The sequence below is a fragment of the Rattus norvegicus genome, chromosome 18 (assembly GCF_036323735.1).
Source record: "Rattus norvegicus strain BN/NHsdMcwi chromosome 18, GRCr8, whole genome shotgun sequence".
Classification (NCBI taxonomy): domain Eukaryota; kingdom Metazoa; phylum Chordata; class Mammalia; order Rodentia; family Muridae; genus Rattus; species Rattus norvegicus.
In genome coordinates, this window is record NC_086036.1 from 63,247,055 (window position 1) to 63,267,427 (window position 20,373).

The 20,373-nt window shown below is 43.1% G+C and overlaps 1 protein-coding gene across 3 annotated transcripts in view; it reads right to left on the minus strand.

Moving 5' to 3' along the window:
• Afg3l2 (AFG3 like matrix AAA peptidase subunit 2) overlaps positions 1-20,373 on the minus strand; it is a 44,838-nt gene that overhangs the window by 22,892 nt on the left and 1,573 nt on the right. Inside the window, exons 2-9 of one of the 3 annotated variants that reach the window (NM_001134864.1) lie at positions 17,730-17,829; positions 17,291-17,368; positions 15,077-15,180; positions 14,816-14,968; positions 7,928-8,002; positions 5,605-5,729; positions 2,812-3,085; positions 156-293 (exon numbers count right to left, since the gene is read on the minus strand). In NM_001134864.1, the coding sequence (NP_001128336.1) occupies positions 156-293; positions 2,812-3,085; positions 5,605-5,729; positions 7,928-8,002; positions 14,816-14,968; positions 15,077-15,180; positions 17,291-17,368; positions 17,730-17,829 (1,047 nt within the window). The other 2 variants (XM_039096796.1, XM_039096797.2) reach the window with 2 other exon arrangements.

Consider the following 20,373-nt stretch of genomic DNA (forward strand, 5'->3'; position numbering starts at 1 on the left):
AGACTGGCTGGGGCGGGGGGGGAGGGGTAGATGGGAGTCGCACAGCCCTGCTAGTGTAGCTGAAGACCTAATGAGGGCATTACCAGTGAGGGGTCCCTCTGGGAACTCAGGAATGGTCATCCTCACCAGCCACCCAGGGGCAAAACAAGACTTACCCTGGCTGGACCAACACCGACAAACATCTCCAGAAACTCAGATCCACTGACAGTGATGAAGGGGACATTGGCTTCTCCAGCTGTGGCCTTAGCTAGCAGTGTCTTCCCAGTACCTGGGGGACCAGTGAGAATGGCACCCTTCAGACACAGAAATGAAAGAGTACATGGAATCAGAATTTTGAAAACGTACACTGAACATTCCTAACAATTCCAAAGGATACCTCTGTTTCTAAATCCTACTGATAAATGAAATACTTACATTATAGCAGAATGTCTTTACAGCAGTAAGGTTAAGAAAGGGATTGTTAGAGACAATTCTATTTCTAAATACTATGGTAACAATGTGTTGTGAAGTCTCACACATCCCTCTTATCCAGACCGTTGGTGCTGAGCTGTGCAGTAGCTTGGTGCTGATTTGGCTAGCACGTACAGCACGAACAGCACGTACAAGCACGTACAAGCACGTACAGCACGTACAAGCATCCGCAACACTCCAAGGTTTGGGGGCTGTTTCTTTTTTTTTTAATGGTTTGGGTTTTGTGGTAATGGTTGTCTTTAAAACTTTCAACCTAATGGTATAAAAAGAAACTTCAGCTAGGCTCTAATAAACTGCTGTTTAAATAATAAAGAAATATAAATACCACACTCCCAATTTATAAAATTCTTTTGCTTTTTACAGGTAAAACTGGTTTTTGAAACTGTATAAACACAACCACTGACTTTTACGTCCATGAAAATGTACAAGTCAGGAACTTCTTAGCACAGATGCACATCTACCTTAAAGCCTAACTGTATTGTGGTAGTTTGAATGAGAAATGTCCTCCCCAGTCTTGGATATTTGAAAACTTTGTCCCCAGCTAAGGTACTATTTGGGAAGGGTAAGGGGGTATGGCCTCAAAGAAGAAAGTATGCCCTGCAGGTGTTCTTTGAAAGTTTAAAGGTCTGCAACATTGCTGGGAATGGTAGATCACACCTTTAATCCCAATGTTAGGTTGGCAGAGGCAGACAGACCTCTGAGTTTGAGGCCAGCCTAGTCTACAGGGTGAGATCCAGGACAGCCAGGGCTACAGAGAAACCCTGTCTCAAAAAAAAGACCTGCATCAACCCTAGTTCATGCTGTGCTTTGTGATTGTGATTCAAAATGTGAGCCCTCAGCTTCCCACTCCTTCCACCATCATTGGCTTCTAGGCCCTAGAATCATGAGCCCAAATAAACTCTTTTATAAACTGTCTTGTCTATTGCAGCAACAGAAAAGGACCCAACACCTGTGTGAATTCACTGTTTACTTTCTATTACTGTTATAAATATACATACGACTCTTATTTCCAAATACTGTGTGTGGAGAGATGAATAATATGGCCAAAAATGCTTTTTTCAAGGTTGTAATACAACACTCAAATACTTTTTAAAGTTTGTTTATTTCCATCTGCCTAGGCATTATGTAAATCTTTTACTAAGTAAATTATTTTTATCAGGAACATGAATTTTTAATTCATACAGGTAAGACATGAAATCACAAGAACAATTGGCTTTACAGAGCTTTCATCAGCCCAGATGTGGTGGAGTGCACCTTAAAGGCAGATCTGTGAGTCTGACACCAGCCTGGTCTATGTACCCAGACCAGGGCAACAAGAGCTATACCTCCAAACAAAAACATTTCTTTTACAAAATATTTACCTGTACTTAGTGTATGTGTGTGTACATGTATGCAAGTGCCTACAGAGGCCAGAAGATGCCATTAGACTTCCTGGAACTAGAGTGATGTTTGTGAGCCACCAGACACGGGTACTAGGAACCAAACTCCAGCTCCCTCAAAGAACAGCAGAGGCCTGAGCATAACTACTGAGCCATCTTTCCAGAGCCTAAGCATTTCTTAAAGTAAACTTTATTGATGAAGATGAAGTATTTTATCCAGTTACTTACTAGCTAGTCCCAGATGGCCTTATGGCCTAGATCTATAACCCCAACTCCCTGGAAGGCTGGTGCAAGAGGACAGTAAATTCAAGGCCTACCCGGCCATAGGAAGAGCTCAAGGCCAGCTCAGATAACTTAATGAGACTTGCAAAGAGGGCTGGAGTACCCACCGCTCAATGATAAAGTACTTGGTGAGCTAGCACACATCCTAGGTCCGTCAACAGGACCTCCACCTATAAGCAAGCTACTTGACAAACGGGAAGTTGCTACTTTATGCCTAGCCAAGGGCTATATATAGGGCTGACACAATATAGGCACAGCATTAACACAGCAGCTATGAGATATACGTGTTAGAAGTGAATATTAGCATTGTCTCTTCTTCAACACACACTGTGCCAAGACCATCAGTCTCAGGTACGAGCAGACGGCCTATCACTCTGTGGAAGATGAGATTGGAGCCCTGCAGTATGAATATGCTACCAGGTGGTATAGCTGCCACAGGAAGGGAGGTGTCTAAATCAGATGGAGGGAGAACAAAGCCCAATCAAAGAAGGCTTCTGGGGAGAACAACACTTGTAGGAATACACAACATTTATAAATGAGATATAGAAAACAGGCTACAGAACTGAATCAGACAGAAACAAAATCTGGAAAGAAGAATGAAAATTTAATTGAATAGGCCATAGGTGACATCTTGATAGACATACACCTTGAACTTAGTCCTCTCCAAGTATCTTTTTACCTTTGGGATTTTTGCTCCTAGGTCTTGATACTGCTTTGGATTTTTCAAGAAATTCACAAATTCCATTATTTCTAGCTTGGCCTCCTCACAGCCAGCCACATCTTTAAACTTCACATCTATCTCATCCTTTAAGACCTTGGCTGTCGTTTCCCCAACACTGAAGAGTCCACCCATTCCCCGACCGGTCCGACCAATGCCAGCGGGCCCTCTTCTTATGGTGTAGAGTAGAAAAGCAATAATGAGTACCGTGGGCAACATGCTCAGCAGGAAGGAGCTAGAGAGACAACACACAACAGTTCAGCTGGTAAGTTTCCTATGCTTCAGATATCAGGGCAAACATTGACAAGTTCCAAAAATCTAGTAGTTTAAAATAATCTAGTAATTTATCTGAGGCACGGGAGAATCTTGGCATGTTTATATCTCTAAAGCAATAACAAGTAACGCACAGTGAGTGTGTGAACACACGGGCTCTCAGTGTCTTGTTCCTGCGTAAGTGCGCACAGGCCTGCTGGCTACTACTATGGTCTCCAAGTTTCTTTTCTTTCCAGTTACTCACTTAGATGCTGAGCATAATCCCGGTGTTAGCCTCAGACTCCGGTTCTCTTATGAGGAGGCCTCAACCTCCAGAAAAGCCTTCGTCAGACAGCATGCCGGTGTGGAAAGTAACGCATACAATGTTTAACCTCCGTGCATGAAGCTGCACAGGCCGCTCTGGCCTGACACTCTTTCAGCAGAACGTCTCCAGCAGAACGTCTCCAGCATGGTGCCTGCAAAGACGCCTCAGAGCCTGGGGAAGAATCTGTCTTTTGACTGAGTGACTGTTATTCAACCTAACTTTCGAGTACAAACTTACTAAATGTTTATACATTTTTAAACACTGTTAAAGAATCAGGGGGAAATAACCTGCACTACAAAACAAGTTTATGAAAGAATGAAATGCAACTGTCTATGAGTATGCCTAACCTAAAAAACATGGATCTGAGATACCAGAGAACCTGTACTTTTCAGTGCCAACAGATGTTTACAAAATTTAGAATTTTGGAGATATCTGAATTTCAAGTTTTGAATGAGGAATGCTCAATCAGCAAAGTCTACGTACATTCCAAAACCTGAAACAGTTCAGGCCCCAGGCGTACCACATAAGGGTTATCCAGCTTGTGAAATTCTAGCCTATTACACCCATAACAGCTTATCAACTTGGGCAACCACCTTAAGATCTCATGCAAAAGCATCCCATCAGCTGGGAGGCATCATACTAGAGGGAGGTGAGCTGCCAGAGCCCAATTCCAGAAGTCTCTAGTTATGAGTGACACCAACAGTGAAATTAACACACTAGCTGGTTTTGTTCTCACACACAGAGAAAAATGATACACTGTAGACCTGCCTGTCTCACAGCAGGACACAGTTTCTGCATTCAATGAAAAGGACCCAGCACTGGGATTACACGTATGCACACCACAACAGATGAACAGTCTACTATTCATTCCCCAGCCCATATATCTTCAACATACAGGAGTATCTGCTCAAACTATAAGTGGAGTTATTCAGATAAACCCTAGGAGAAGTAGTTCTGAAGAAAGATAAAAAATTTTTTAATAGGGGCTGGGGATTTAGCTCAGTGGTAGAGCGCTTACCTAGGAAGCGCAAGGCCCTGGGTTCGGTCCCCAGCTCCGAAAAAAAGAACCAAAAAAAAAAAATTATTTTTAATGTACGAATGTTTTATCTGCATAGATATCTGTGCACTGTGTGCATGCCTTGTGTTTATAGAGACTCAAGTAGGCACTGGATCTCCCAGGATGAGAATTACCGGTGGCTGTGAGTCACCGAGTGGTTGCTGGGAATTGAATCAAAGGTCCTCTGGAAGAGCAGCCAGTGCTCTCATTCACTGGGCCACCTCTCTAGTCTGGGAAATTTTCTTTCTTTTTTTTTCTTTTCTTTTTTTCTTTTTTTTTCTGGTTTTTCAACACAGGGTCTGTCTGTGTAGCCCTAGCTGTCCTGGCAAGCTCTGCACACCAGGCTGGCCTCGAACTCCTAGAGATTCACTTGCCTATGCTTCCTGAGAGCGGGGATTAAAGGTGTGTGCCACCACTGTCCAGCACTGAAAACTTTCTTAAATCCTGAAAGACTGTCAACTAGAAAGGTAAACAACAGCTAAAGGTAGGATGCTACTCCTTCACATGGGGCTGTTCATGCAAAACTTATACAAGGACAGCACACTGGACTGTAACACTAAATCCTGCTTAACCGAGAGAACATAATCATGTAGAAAAGACAGTAGTCATATGCAAAGACTAAACTACTAATGATTTATTTTTCAATATAGCTAAAAAGAGCAAGGCCTGCTTAAGACTTGCTTGAGAGATGACTCAGCAATTTAGAGCACTGGCTGCTCTTCCAACGTCCTGAGTTCAACTCCCAGCAACCACATGGTGGTGGTTTACAACCACTTTACAATGCGACCTGATGCCTTCTTCTCGTGTGCAGGTGTACACACAAAGCACTCACTTACATAAAATACATGAACAAATAAACCTTAAAAATTAAAGAGACTTTAAATTTATAACCCTGTCACTTAATGACAAGGGACAGCGAACCATCCATAGCATAGTAAATGGTACTCAAATCTGTCTTTTTATTGTTTGTTTTTCCAGCTTTTTGAGACAAGGTCTTTCTATGTACCCAGGGCTGACCTCAAACTCATGGCAATATTCTTGCTTCAGGCTCCCAAGTGCCAGGATTATAGGTATACGCACCCTATCTGGCACAAATCATGTATTTTAAATGATTTCTTACCCATCGCTTTCAGCAATGTAAACCACAGGCACCCGGTTCTCCCCTTCTATGCCCAATTCTTGCTGCAAAGTCTCCAGATTCCGCTCAAATGTGTCAACACTGCCAATATTAAACCAGACGTATTGCTATAAAAACAGAAAAACAAATATCCTAAGAATGAAGAACAAACAGAATTTTGATTTTTCTAAAGCATTTAACCTGCTAAGAATTTTTCAGAAACCCCAAAGACTTCAACAATAATAAAAGTCTGGCTGCAAAGACATGGTGACTGTTTAATTTGCTGAGAACATGTGGCAATCCTTAGCCATCTTCCTCACTGGCTTAATAATTATAAACTCAGAACAACACTGACACTACAGGATGCTCAGCGGTTAGAAGCACTGGCTGTTCTTTAGAAGACCCAGCTTCAATTCCCAGCACCCACATATCAACTAACAACTCCTAACTCCAGCTCCACAAGACCTAGCACCCTCTTCTGGCCTCCACACTCACTGCATGAACACAGCGCACAGACAGATGCAGGCAAAACACTCACACACACAATAAAAATAAAATATAAAAAACCACAAATCGTTAAAAGAGAAAAGCATTTAAAAACCTACTTGAAAGCAGGTGAACAAGTACTCTTTCCTTCTTGTGCACTTCCCACAGGCCTATTTCCACAGTAAAACCCAGTCTGACACAGCAGGAACAGGTTAAGGCAGCCGTGCACACACTGCTCTAAGCCCTGATGGGTACATCAACTCATTTCACCCTGAGAATATTCCTAAGAAGTGGGATCAGGAATAATCAAAACCTGGCTAGTAGAAAGTACCAGAAATGCTATGCTGGGCATTACCCTTCTAATACCTAGGACTGGAGACTTCCTGAGGTCCTGGAAGAATATGGAAGAGACAGCTATTCCACAAGAAACACAAAAATAATGATAACCCCCCCCTCCCCAAGATGCATAGGGAAATGATTCCAAATCCTAAGAAAATCTCAAACAAAGATGTGAGATACACAAGTCCCTTCTCTGAAATGGAACAGTATCTGAATACTGTATCTTATATACTTTAATTCTAGATGACATAAAATACTGACACCATGGAAATGCTACAGAAAATCTTCATGTTCTCCTAGTTAAGGACAGTGATGGGGAAAAGCCTCAGTGCAACCAAGAATGACTCTGAAGTCCTAACTCAAGCATTAGGATTACAGTGTGTACACCAGACAGACTATGATCTTAAGATTTAGGGCTAGGGACACAGCTCGGTGGTAAAGTACTTGCTATGAGATAAAAGTATCTATGAGGCGACTAGGTTCAATCCCCAATACCACAAAACGAACAAACAAACAAAGCCAACAAGCTTGAGATAGAAACCTTTACTGTGGCATAATGGAGAAATAAAAATAACACAATGCTATCAATTTTAGATGTAAACATTTGTGAATGTTAGTCCTAGAAATGAGGCTTCTCCATTATCAAAGTTGTCCTTTGGAGATAGTCCCACAGGACAGTACTAACAGGGTGGAAACAGACAGTTAGGGAGGGTAATCTCAAAAAGCAGGTGCCTGATGTGGCTAGAAAATGGTTAGAGAACAGGCCACGGTGCGAAGTCTGGCCTGGCAGAGACAGTAGGGTGGCAGGACACCCAAGAACTGGGAGTAGGGTCGGACCAGGGAAGGGCTGACATTACCTGAGTCTTCCTCCCCTATGCATTACCTCCCCTGATCATCTGACACTTCTGCTGTCTCTACAGAGTCCAAACTAGGTGGAGGAGAAACACAGATCACATGAGAAGAGCAAAGCCCAGTGTGATGGTTTATGTCTGTGCTCTGTAGGGGCTGAAGCATGGAGACTTCTGTGAGTCCACAGGCAGCCCGGTCACAGAGAAAGACCCTGTTTCAAAAATACACAAATAAAAACTGGGAAAACAAACGGCTACCACAAAAAGGTTGAAGGAAAATAAGCAGAAAGACTCCGAAATTGGCTTGAAAGAATCCACCTCAAAACACATGGGATTCAAAAGTTAATGCTTTGCCCAACTGAGCAAATGTTTTTCTGTGTTCAAGAATCGGAAATTATTCTGGAATGCTGAACACTGAGGTCCTCCTCGCTGTGCCCTAGGTGTGAAACTACAATAACGACCAACACCAGCCCAACACTGAAGCCTCTCCATGTGTCAGCAATGCACACGCCAGCTGCCAGTGAGCATCCGCCTGCGCTCGCAGACCCCACTGTCCCCAATACGCAGCTAATGCAATGCCAGGGATGTTTTCTTGTCTAAACCTGAGAAAGCTTAATTCTGACTGACTCATGTCAATTTATAAAATTACTTACCCCATCAACTGGAGTTTTTCCTGGAGTAAAGGTCACACGAACAAAACGTTTGTTGACAACTTCTAGTCTGTCCACCTAGAATGTTAAAAAGGCAAATATTTAAACTTAAGATTATAAAAAATACTTGAGATTTTATTTTATTCTCATTTTTAAAAGACATATGACAGGCTGGGCATGGTGATCCCAGCACTTGGCAGGCAGAGCCAGCCAGTCTCTACAGAAGTCAGCCAGAACTACCATACTATAGGGCTGAGACCCTTTATCAAGAGGTAGAGCAGCTGGGCAGTGGATGCGAGATGGCTCGGAGGTGAAGAGCCCTTGCTGCCTTCCCACAGGACCTGGATTCAGTTCTCAGCATCCACACAGGGGATGCCCACCCCCTGGAACTGCAGTCCCAGAGGCTAAGACAGCTCTTGCCTTTGGGCTAACCCTGAATGGCATCTACATTCACTCCAGCCTGCTTTCAAACTTTTACATGGCTGTTTTTATTCCCCTTTTTTCTTCCTCCCATCACTACATTTGCAAGGTTCACTACATCGGCATTTGGGTTCTGTGGAGCCTTGCCTTGCCTTTGATGAGCATACTCCAGGTTACCTCCATGTTCATCAACAGTTTTTCAGATTGTACAGTCCTCCCCAATGCTGCAATAAACACCCTTGTGGATAATTTCTGGAACATCTCTTCAAGTTTTTCCAGGGTACACAGTCTACAGACAGATGCAGATGCACTGGTAAGAGGTAGACTGCAGTCCTTCAGCTTCCCTAGGTATTGTCAAACTGCTCTCCACAGTGCCTCTGCAATCTACACTCTTTAGCCAAGGATTCTTATTGCTTTCCTCTCTAATACTCGCTACTATAAGATATTACTTCTTCCCCATTCCCTGAATATCAAATAGTACAGACTTTGCTTTACTCTAATTATTTCCGATTTTTAAACTATTATCATTTGTATTATTTTATATGTGCTCATTTGTTACTGTATGAGAAGACACATGCTGACCTGGAATTCCCAAACAGTTTTAGAACGCAGATCTTTTAGCCATTCCTTCCCAGACAGAGTAACCCCTTGTGCTAGCTTCTCTGGAACACCCTCGCTTTTGGTTTGCCACTATCACTTGGAGGACTTACTGACAGCAGATCATGAGAAATAAATGTCTTAAAGGACACCTTCTGTCACTGTCCTTCAGATATGGTATTTCAAAAGTATTATTAAAAGTGCAGAGGAAAGAATATCATTAAGAATTAGATATAGGTTGGGGTTGGGGATTTAGCTCAGTGATAGAGCGCTTGCCTAGGAAGCGCAAGGCCCTGGGTTCGGTCCCCAGCTCCAAAAAAAAGAACCAAAAAAAAAAAAAAAAAAAAAAAAAAAAGAATTAGATATAGGGTGCTGGAGAGATGGCTCAGTGGTTTAAAACACTTGCTATGAAACCTGATGAATTTAGTCCCAGTAGCCCATGTAAGGTAGGAGGAGTTGACCTCTGACCTCCATTTGTACCCTGTGGCAGCTAATGCTGAGCCATACCCCGCCACCTTACATTTTGAAATGACAAAGAAGGACATTTCAAGACAAGCACAAATGAAGGAACTTCATGACCAACGACATGGCACTACAAAAGATGCTTATGGAAACAGTACACACAAAAGAGGAAGAAAGGAAACAGGAGCACGAGAAGCTTACATTTTAGGACAGGAATAGCTCAACAGGGGTGAAACAAGGAAAGCACCTACCACGTCCTCCACCGTGTCAGCAGGTCGGACACTAAAGAGGAAAGGCCAAGAGCAAACACTCGGACCAGAAAACAAACCAAAAGAAACATCCCACAAAACCCCCAGGATTTACTAAGCATCTCTCTATAATAACTTTATACATAAATGGCCCAAATTCATCAGTAAAGAGACAGGCTGGGGGGGGAAGAGGCGGCTTAGCAGTTAAGAGCACAGAACCCAGGCTGGATTCTCAGCACCTACACCAGATGGCTCACAAGTCTGTAACTCAAGTTTCAGGGATCCAGTGATCTCTGCAGGCACTGGCAAGCATACGGTACACAAAAATCATATAGGTACACACAAATATGCATAAATAAGAAAAATCTATTAAAAAAGACAGGCTTAGGGGTTGGGGATTTAGCTCAGTGGTACAGTGCTTGCCTAGCAAGCACAAGGCCCTGGGTTCGGTCCCCAGCTCCGGGGGGGGGGGGGAGGGGGGGAAAGACAGCATTACTAGATTCAAAAAATGAATGAAAGAACAGCATGGCAGTTCCAAGGTATGGTTGAAGAGAAAGCTTTTATTATACATAAGAAGTAGGATATAACCAGAGGCATCTGAAGAGTCTAGAGTAGGGAGAGAAAGTACAAAACTAGTTATGGACACAGTGAACTGGACCATGAGAGGAGAGGGAAGAGAGAAGAAAGAGGGCCAAGAAGACCAAGAGCAGAGACCAAGAGGGCAGAGAACCAGGAGATATAAGGGAGGCCATAGCCAAAATGGCAGGGTTATATGAGAATGAGAAGCGAGGGGAAAGGAAGCCCAGGAACCAGAGAGGTTTAGGAAGTAGAGGAGGCCACCATTTGCTTTGATGTATTAATGGACGCACAGTTAGCCATTTGTTCTGGGTTTCTTTCAGGCCTGACAAAACTGTATCTAACTTTGTTGTCTCTACGAAACACATCTTACTGGTTAAAGGCACCAACAAATTGAGAGTAAAAGGATGGAAGACATTTATCACGCTAATAGAAACTAAAACTGGAGTAGCTATTGTAGAAAATGCTGCAAATACCACACACACACCTCTAAACCTGGAACAAATATATGAATTCAGAACATAGCAGGATTCAAAGTCAGCTCACAACAGCCAACACACCGCCAGGCAGGGTGGTACCCGGCAGGTTTGAAGGAAACTCCACCCACCCCCTATTCTCTCTACCTAAGGAGCCATTCCTTATCACTGGCAGAGGGACAAATGGCTGTCTTTGATAACCTGCTGGTTATAAACCTCCCGACTCATGGGCTTCCCTTCCCCTCTCCTTCCCATATAACCCTCTGTTTAGGCCATGCTCTCTCTTTCATCTCTGGGCCCCTTCTCCTTTGCCTACACTTTGTCTCCCTCTCTCACTCTGCCCAGCTCTCTCCTCCATGGCCAATTCCAGTCTGCAGGCCATGTTCAAGCTACTACTTTCTCTCCCTGCACCAGACCTCTAGACGCCTTTGGCTGTAGTCTCTCTCACAGCTACAATAAAACCTTCTCCTCAACCATCTTTTGGAGTGGTCACAGTGTCATTTTATACAACACATGCCTATAATTACAGCACCTGGAAAGCAAAAGGCAGGAGGATTGCTATAAGTTTGAGGCCAGCCTGGACTACATCACAAGCTCCAGGTTAGCCAAGGCTACACATAAGGAGACCCTGTTGCCCCCTCATGTGTAGCCTTAGGAGTAGTGGGATGGCTAAGTAAGCAGACACTTTCTGCCAAGCAGATAACTTAAGATTGATCCCTGAGACCTTCAGAGTAGAAGGCAAGAACTAATTCCCATAAGGTGTCCTCTGACCTGCACATATGTACACACATACACAGGGAAACACATTAAAAAACTGTAAAACCAGCACTTGGGAGCCAGAGGCGGATGGATCTCTGAATTCAAGGCCAGCCTGGTCTACAGAGTGAGTTCCAGGATAGCCAGGGCTTACATGGAAAAACCCTGTCTTGCAAAAAAACACAAAACCAAAACAAAGCAAAGAATTAATAATAATAATAACAACAACAACAATAATAATAAATTAGTAATATTTCTATTTACTAACAAGAATTAAGAAAATAGTTATAAATTACAATAGCAACCAGAATAAAATGTATAGGGACTAAATTAATTTAAGCAAAGGGCGAAAGAAATGTGCAATGAAAGCTATTTAGAAATAAGAAAGATAAAAGAAAATCTGCACTCATAGATTAGAAGACTGTATACTGTTATGAAAGTGATCCACAGACTTAATGTCTAAAAATGTTTTTTTGTAGAAATAGAAAACCATTCTTACAATTTGTATGGACTCCCAAAGGAACAGCCAAAACAAACCAGAAAAAGGTAACAAAGTTGAAAGACCTACACAACTACACAGCTACAGCACTCAAAACTGTGAAAAAAGATAATGGAAAGGGGGCTGGAGAGATGGTTCAGTGGTTAAGAGCACTGACTGCTCTTCCAGAGGTCTTGAGTTCAATTCCCAGCAACCACATGGTGGCTCACAACCATCTGTAATGAGATCTGATGCCCTCTTCTGGTGTGTCTGAAGACAGGTACAGTGTACATATACATTAAAAAAATAATCTTTAAAAAAAGACAATGGTATAGAACAGACAACACAGAAACAAATGGAATCAAATGATTTTTGACATGAATGTCAAGACCATGCAATGAGAAAAGGAATGTTTCCAACAAACATGGATACTCAGTTTAAGACCTGTGATGGTTTATATATGCTTGGCCCAGGGAATAGCACTATTAGAAGGTGTGGCCTTGTTGAAGTAGATGTGACCTTGTTGGAGTAGATGTGTCACTATGGGTATGGGCTTGAGACCCTCATCCTAGGTGCCTGGAAGTCAGTATTCTGCTAGCAGCCTTCAGATGAAGATGTAGAACTCTCAGTTCCTCCTGCACCATGCCTGCCTGGATGCTGCCATGTTCCCACCTTGATGATGACTGAGTCTCTGAAACTCTAAGTCAGCCCCAAGTAAATGTTGTCCTTATAAGACTTGCCTTGGTCATGTTGTCTGTTCACAGCAGTAAAACCCTAACTAGGATAAGGCCCATTCCAAGATTTGGAACCCATGCCTGACACTGCTCAGGTGCCCAAGATTCTGAGACTAGGTAGACCATGGGCCTAGGGGAAAAGGAACATAACAGTAAAATGACTCCTAATGACATTCTGCTATGCCCATAGATCAGCATCTTTCTTAGCTGTCATCAGAGAAGCTTCTTCCTAACATAGAAGGAACAAACACAGAGTCTCACAACTGGACAGAGAGAAACTCTGTCCAGCACACTTGTTCCTAAATGGGATGTCCATCAAATCCTTCCCTTCAGGGCTCAGGCAACCCTGTGGAAGAGGAAGCAGGAAGACTATTAAAGCTGAGGAGATGAACGGAATCCAGGAAACACTGCCTTACAGACAAAACTGACAGACATGTGAATCCACAGGTTCAAGACAGAATGGGTGGGTCCCAGTGCTGAGAGTGGGAGAGGACACGAGCTTGAATCCCTAACCAAGAAGCTATCTCCAAATCACAATCGCTTTTGAAGGAAAAGTTAGTTTCTCCAATCAAATCTCACTGGGAATTAACTACATTTAAGGGGGGCCCTTATATGGGTACATAAGTATATAAACTATACTACACTTATATGTTGGGCCCAGCAGCAGATGGCCAACACAAAACAAACTCAATGGTGTTTTTGTAGATATTTTTTAAAATCTCATTTCTTGTTTTGACTGGGAATATTTTAACTTCTTGGTCTTTTGTGGCTTTTGATTTAGTGATTTTTATGAGATTTTTGTGTGTGTGTATCTGTCTTTGTTTCTTATGTTTTGTTTTCTTTTTTAAAGATTTATTTATTATATATAAGTACACTGTAGCTGTCTTCAGACACACCAGAAGAGGGCATCAGATCTCATTACAGATGGTTGTGGGCCACAATGTGGTTGCTGGGATTTGAACTCAGGACTTCTGGAAGAGCAGTCAGTGCTCTTAACTGCTGAGCCATCTCTCCAGCCCTGTTTCTTGTGTGTGGTTTTTTTTTTTTTTTTTTTTTTTCCTTTTCTTCGGAGCTGGGGACCGAACCCAGGATTTACCCACTGAGGTAAATCCCCAACCCCGCTCTTGTGTTTTTTAACTGTATTTTTTTTTCCATCTTTATTAAATTGGGTATTTCTTATTTACATTTCAATTGTCATTCCCTTTCCCGGTTTCCAGGCCAACATCTCCCTAAACCCTCCCCTTCCCCTTCTACATGGGTGTTCCCCTCCCCATCCTCCCTTAACTGTATTTTTTAATTATTCTGTTTTTATTTGGTTTTGCCTGTTTGTTTTCTAAAGAGAACAAGAGAATGAAGACATGAAGTTGGACAGGTGAGGAGTTAGGATGGATCTCGGGGAAGGGAAACTATAATGAGAATATATTATATGAAAGGAATTATTTTCAGTAATAAGCAATAAAAAAAAAAACTAGATATCCATGAGCAAAAGAATAGGGTTGAACTTTATGTAACTACATAAATCTTTTATCTAAGTATATGAAAAATTAACCCAAGTCAAAGACTTGACTATCAGAAGAAAATACAGCATAAAATTTTCATGACATGGGATTCATCAATGATTCTTAAAATGCTAACAACAGGAAACAAAAGATACATGAAATGTAAGAATGTAGAGCTGGGGGTTGGGGGGAGTGGTGGAGAGATGGCTCAGCGGTTAAGAGCACTGACTGTTCTTCCAGAGGTCCTGAGTTCAATTCCCAGCAACCACACGGAATCTGATATCCCTTCTGGTGCATCTGAATACAGCAACAGTGTACTTACATACATAAAACATAAATCTATTTAAAAAAAAAAAAAAGAATGTGGAGCTGGGAAGATGGCTCTGTAAATAGAGGTGCTTGGAATGCAAGGCCTAGCACAATCTTCAGGACCCACATAAAGGTAGGGGAAGAGTCCACAAAGCTGTCCTGTGACCTCCACACACATGCCATGATACATGCATGCCCCCTCCATAATAACTGTAAACTAATTAAAAAAAATTCAAGGAAAATATTTGCAAAGTTATTTATGATGGCCACTCTATGGTCTAACACAATTGCATTTCACCATCTAAAGCACGACACCCCCAGCCCCACATTACTCACCACTCCTTTAGAAAGATAGTTATTGACAAAGTCTTTCCATGTGATTTCTCTCCCAGAGCTCTTGAACAGGAAGTAAATCATGACTCCACTCCAAAAAAGAGCAGTCCAGAGAAAGTACATCCTGAAATCCTTGTCATCCCATGGAAAGTCACCCTAGACAGAAAGGGACAACAGTTTCTGTGTAGAAATACGATCTGTGCTATGTGGGATTTTCTTGGGGCCACCAACCCAACCTCAAAAGTAAACAGTTTGAAATCAAACCTTCTGGAACCTGGACCACCAGTGAGAATCTTCTTTCTTGCCACGGCGCTTCCCTCCCCCACCACTTGCACCTCCAGAAGACTGGGGACCGGAGAGTTGTGATTCTATAAACAGAGAGCAGCACGTCCAGCATGAAGCATGTCCAGCGTGCAGCACCCCTGCTGTCGGCAAGGCCTGCACAGCTCCACACTGAGACTGAGGACCTAAAAGAAACCACTGACTGGCTAGCACATCAGTTACTGCAGAAAGCACTATGAAGAAAGCCATTGATACAAAGTGGCAAAGGCCAAGAGGCTCCAATGCACTTGCCTAGGACCTCAGCAAGTACACAGTCACCCAACAACCCCAGAAGATCGCTACTGTTACACACATTGTACAGAGAAGACCTGAGCGTAAGTAACTTGCTGGGTAATTTGTTGCCATGTGACATGTGTGAATAAACAGGGCGGTTTAAACATGAGCAAATTCTTGAGTCCACATCCAATATTGAAAAGTGTGGGCTGGGCTGGGAATGTAAGAGGGAGAGCAGAGGAACATGGGAGGGAGACTAACTGGCTTGGCTGTATGGGCCTAACACACACAAAACTGAGGTTTCTGCCTCCAGCACCACAAAAGCCAAGCCTGGTGGCCTCCAGAACTTGAGGTGACAGTCTGTTCTCTAACCTCCTCCCCAAAGAGCTGACCCCTTGGTAAAGGAGCCCAGACAAATTGACACAGTCACTGATTCTGTCACTTCTCTATCTTCCCAGTGACCTACCATTCTAATGTCACCAACCACCATGAAACAACCTCTCTCACAGAGCAGACAGTAAGGCCACGGGGTGCCTGTCACCCCGAGTGGCTTCATGACACATTCACCGAACCACTGCCTGCACAGAGGCAGACGTGACATACGCCAGCTCAGGGCACCCTACAGCACAGCACTGAGAAACTGAGTTGGCACAGGTTGGGTGACGGTATTCCTGACTGCTCTGGTAAGGTCGCATCCAAAGGGCTGTAATGTAAGTATATGTCGCTGGTGAGCCTGCCAACTACTGGACTATGCCCGTGTAAATCCCGCAGCGCTGCCCATGTAACCAACACTGCAACCCGGAGCTTGGGCTGGGCTCATTAAAAACAAGGGCTGGCCCGGGGAAGCCACTCAATGGTCTGCTTAGCATAGGTGAAGACCTGGGTTCAATGACCAGGACCACCAATAACAAAAGGCCAAAGGTCTGACTTACATTTCCCTTATGTTTCCCTGAAAGGGCCACCACTGGATACCAATAGGTGTCAAAGATTATGCTCAACTGCACAATACTTATGAAATGGGACCGGAAGACTTGGTGCCACAGTATCTGTCCACCTGCCCAGCCTTGTAAAACCTTCTCCAAGCCAGTAGACAGGGCTCTCTTAAGGTTCAAGATTTTCATTTTTAAATTTAAGTTTTTAATTTAAAAATTTAAAACACTGTACTGTGAAACTAGAGTGATGGCTAAGTGGTTAAAGAGCACGTCTTACTCTTCCAGACAATCCAGGTTGGTTCTCAGTACCCAAGTTACCCCAGGCAGCTCACAACCACCTGTAACCAACACTAGGGGATTAACGGCCTCTTCCGACTCCACAGACACCTGCACTCACATGTGCACACACTCATACACAAACATACATAATCTAAAATAAGTCTTTAGCCAGGCAATGATGGCACGTGCCTTTAATCCCAGTATTCGGGAAGCAAAGGATGAAGGAGCTCTGAGTTCCTGTAGTATAGTCTACAGTGTAAGTTTCAGAACAGCCAGAGCTACACAGGGAAACCCTGTCTCGAAAGACAAAAACAAACAAGCAAACAAAAATAAAAATAATGTAAAAATATAATTATTAATAAATATAATTACTATTATCATTTAAAAAATCTTTATTAAAAACAAACAAAACCCCAGCCTGCACTATCCCACAGTAAGTTGCATGTGTTCTGTTCCTAAGATTTTTCTCAATAGTTTAAATTATATGTCCAGAATTCCTACCAAACAGTGTTAGTTTGAGCAGTCAGTCTCTCTACAAGTGAAATGAACTACTTCAATGTGTAAAGTGGCAAGAAAATAGAGAGACTCAAGGAACAAAACAGGACCCATGGAATTTTGGATGTGTGTATAACTACAGTTACATAGCCAACTTCTGGCGACTCTCTGATAGAAAAGCAAAGGAAATAAAAACTCAGTCTTCTTTCCCAACTACCTTTTTTTTCTCCAACAGCTTCCTTAGATTCGCTGGCCTTTTTTCCATTTTTCCCATTAGGAAAGTATTTTTCAAATCCTGTTAAAAAAGATAAAATATATCTTCAAACTAAATTTCATCAGGTTTTGTGCATATTGTTATAAAGCTGCTGACACACCACTAGAAATCATAATATCCCTCTCATAGAAATATAGCAAAGTCTAAATAATACAGTTCACAATCCAGAGGTGTCAATTCCACCACCTGTAAGATGTTCACTTGTAGGTCACATAATTATCCCTGCTACCATCAGACAGAAGCTGAAGTCAGAGTGAGGACAGAGCAGACAACAGTTAGTCACCCTGAAGTCAACCTATGTACCCACACAGGAAGCCCCTCCTCCTGGGGTATGTACCTTTAGCAAGAACACACAGCACTGGAGTCAGACTGAAGCACTCACCTTTGGGAGGTCGAGAACAGAATCTTTGATAAGCAGCAATTACATCCCTTAGAAGAGAACTTCTGCTGTTTGCTGTTTGGACCGTAGCGTACTGATAAAGCTGCAACATGACATTAAATAAGAGCATGAGGTTATTTTACAAAACAGAGGGAAAGGACCTCACTCCTGACACCCTGAAGTGAGATGTGAACTTCCCTTTGGGAAGAACTAAGGCTTGATGTCACAAAGCTACTCATCTATTTGAGCAACAGAAGCAGGAGATAGGCAGTAACTACTCCAAAAACATGTGTGCTTCTACGTCAGGCACAACCCAGGGCGCAGTCCAAGTATAAAGACCTAAGAACACATTCATTGGCAATGTTTATCTTATTTATAGCACCCAAAACTTTACCCCAAGGTCTGCTGATTCATGCTGAGTCATTTTTGGGTACTAGCTGAAGTTACAAGCCAGTGTTGCTTATAAACAATGCTAACTCTATCACACTGCTGTGATGAGAAAAATCAGAGCTAAATGTCACTGGTTTGGCAAATCCCAACATGTTTAATGTGTGTGTGTGTGTGTGTGTGTGTGTGTGTGTGTGTGAGAGAGAGAGAGAGAGAGAGAGAGAGATCGAGAAATAAATCAATCTATCTATCTATCTATCTATCTATCTATCTATCTATCTATCTATCTATCTATCTATCTATCTTTGGGAAGTGTTTTCTGAGAGCACAAAGAAGCTGTGTTCCAGAGATAGCCAAGGTTGTACCTCACGCTGCAGCTGGACTTGGTAATGTTCTAAGAGTCACCCAGGTGGTGCTGGTTTTGAAGACATGAAGGAGTCATAAAGAGTAGCTGAGGCTTGGCACTGTGAGAGGCTTTTGGTGAAGGTACAGCCCCAGTTGCAGTTGATGGCTCAGGAGTGAAGGAGTCATGCAAAGGAGTTGAGGCTTGGCACCATGAAGAGAGCCTATGAAAGACTATAGGTGAAGCCTAGTTGCAAAGGAAGACCCCAGTGCATGGGAGATGTCAGAACCATGGGATGGTCACCAAGAACAGCACCAGCAGTGGAGTGGATTAGCCGGGGTAGAGTGCTACAGAGGGCAGAGCTGGAGAAGTGATCTGATCCCTATGGAGGAGGCCTGAAGATCATGTGTGGATACCAGACATTGGAACAAGAAACTGTGAAGGTGACATTGCCTTGGAGACCCAAAGATTTTTAAAGATGCCACAGCTGGGATATCTGCTGAGGAAAGCTGCTAACAGGGAGTGGAACCTACACAGGAGAGAGAAATTTGTTGCAGTCCTCAAAGATGAAAAAGGAGTTGAGATGTGAAACTGCTCTGCCATCAGACATGGAGATGCAGTCTGGGTTTGCCCAGCTGGTTTCCTGTCTGGCTTTGGAGATTACAGTGAACTGATTGGATGACTCTCAGAAGCGACACTGAACTTTGGAGTTAACATTGTTGAGACTGCTATAGAGTATGGGGACTTTGGAAGTTGGACTAAATGTATTTTTTATTATACTATGACTAGGTATTCATCCCATAGACTTGAGTGTTTGAACAAGCCTTTGGGGGCCAGGGAGTGGAATGTGGTTTGAATATGCTTGGCCCAGGGAATGGCACTATTTGGAGGTGTGGCCTTGTTGGAGTAGGTGTGTCACCATGGGCGTGGACTTTAATACCCTAGTCCTAGTTGCCTGGAAGTCTGTCTTCTGCTGGCAGTCTTTAGATGAAGATGTAGAACTCTCAGCTCCTCCTGCACCATGCCTGCCTGAACGCTGCCATGTTCCCACCTTGATGATAATGGACTGAACCTCTGAACCTGTAAGCCAACCCCAATTAAATGTCCTTATAAGAGTTGCTTTGGTCATAGTGTCTGTTCACAGCAGTGAAACTCTAAGACACCACCTTTATATTACTTATAATGCATAATACAAGAGAGTTGTTCTCTAACTTGTTGTTGGACTGCATCTTCTAGGAACGATACTGTATTTTCCAGAAGGAAAGTTTCTCCATGTTTAATGCTCTCAAAGTACTGATGTGGAGGGTCAGCTCAGAAGCGAGGGGATACTTCTCCATGTCATGACATGTGACAGGACTCTGCAGCTTGGCATGGAACCAGACACACAAGTTATACTCCACAAATATTTGTCACCTCCAAATGCCCTATGGGGGGTGGGGTGGAGAGTTTAATGCCCTCTGGAGGCTGAGGATATAGCAGTTGGAATGGTTGTCTAGAATGCACAAGCCCTGGGTTTGATGCTCCAACACCACTAATAAACCAGGCACGGGCCACATTCCAACATATAGGAAACAGACAGGAGGATAACATGTTCAAGGCTATCCTGGGCTATATACATTCTGTACAGCAAAGAAAGGCATACCAATTAACTGTAGCTGTCCAAACGAGGACTGTGTCTCAGCGTGCGCTGGTGACTCACTGGGACAACAGTCCCGCTAAGGCCTTTTATGAGATTCAATCTCACAAGGTAGATCCCTGAGTCCAATGTCCACTGATGATAAAAGGGAAGGGATCAGATGAGCAAGGTAAGATGGGAAAATGGTCAAACACTGAACAGATGGCCTAGAGCAGGGCAGTTCACAGTAGAAACGAGGACTCAGACACGAGGGTGACAAATGAGTTTCACAATAAATGTCA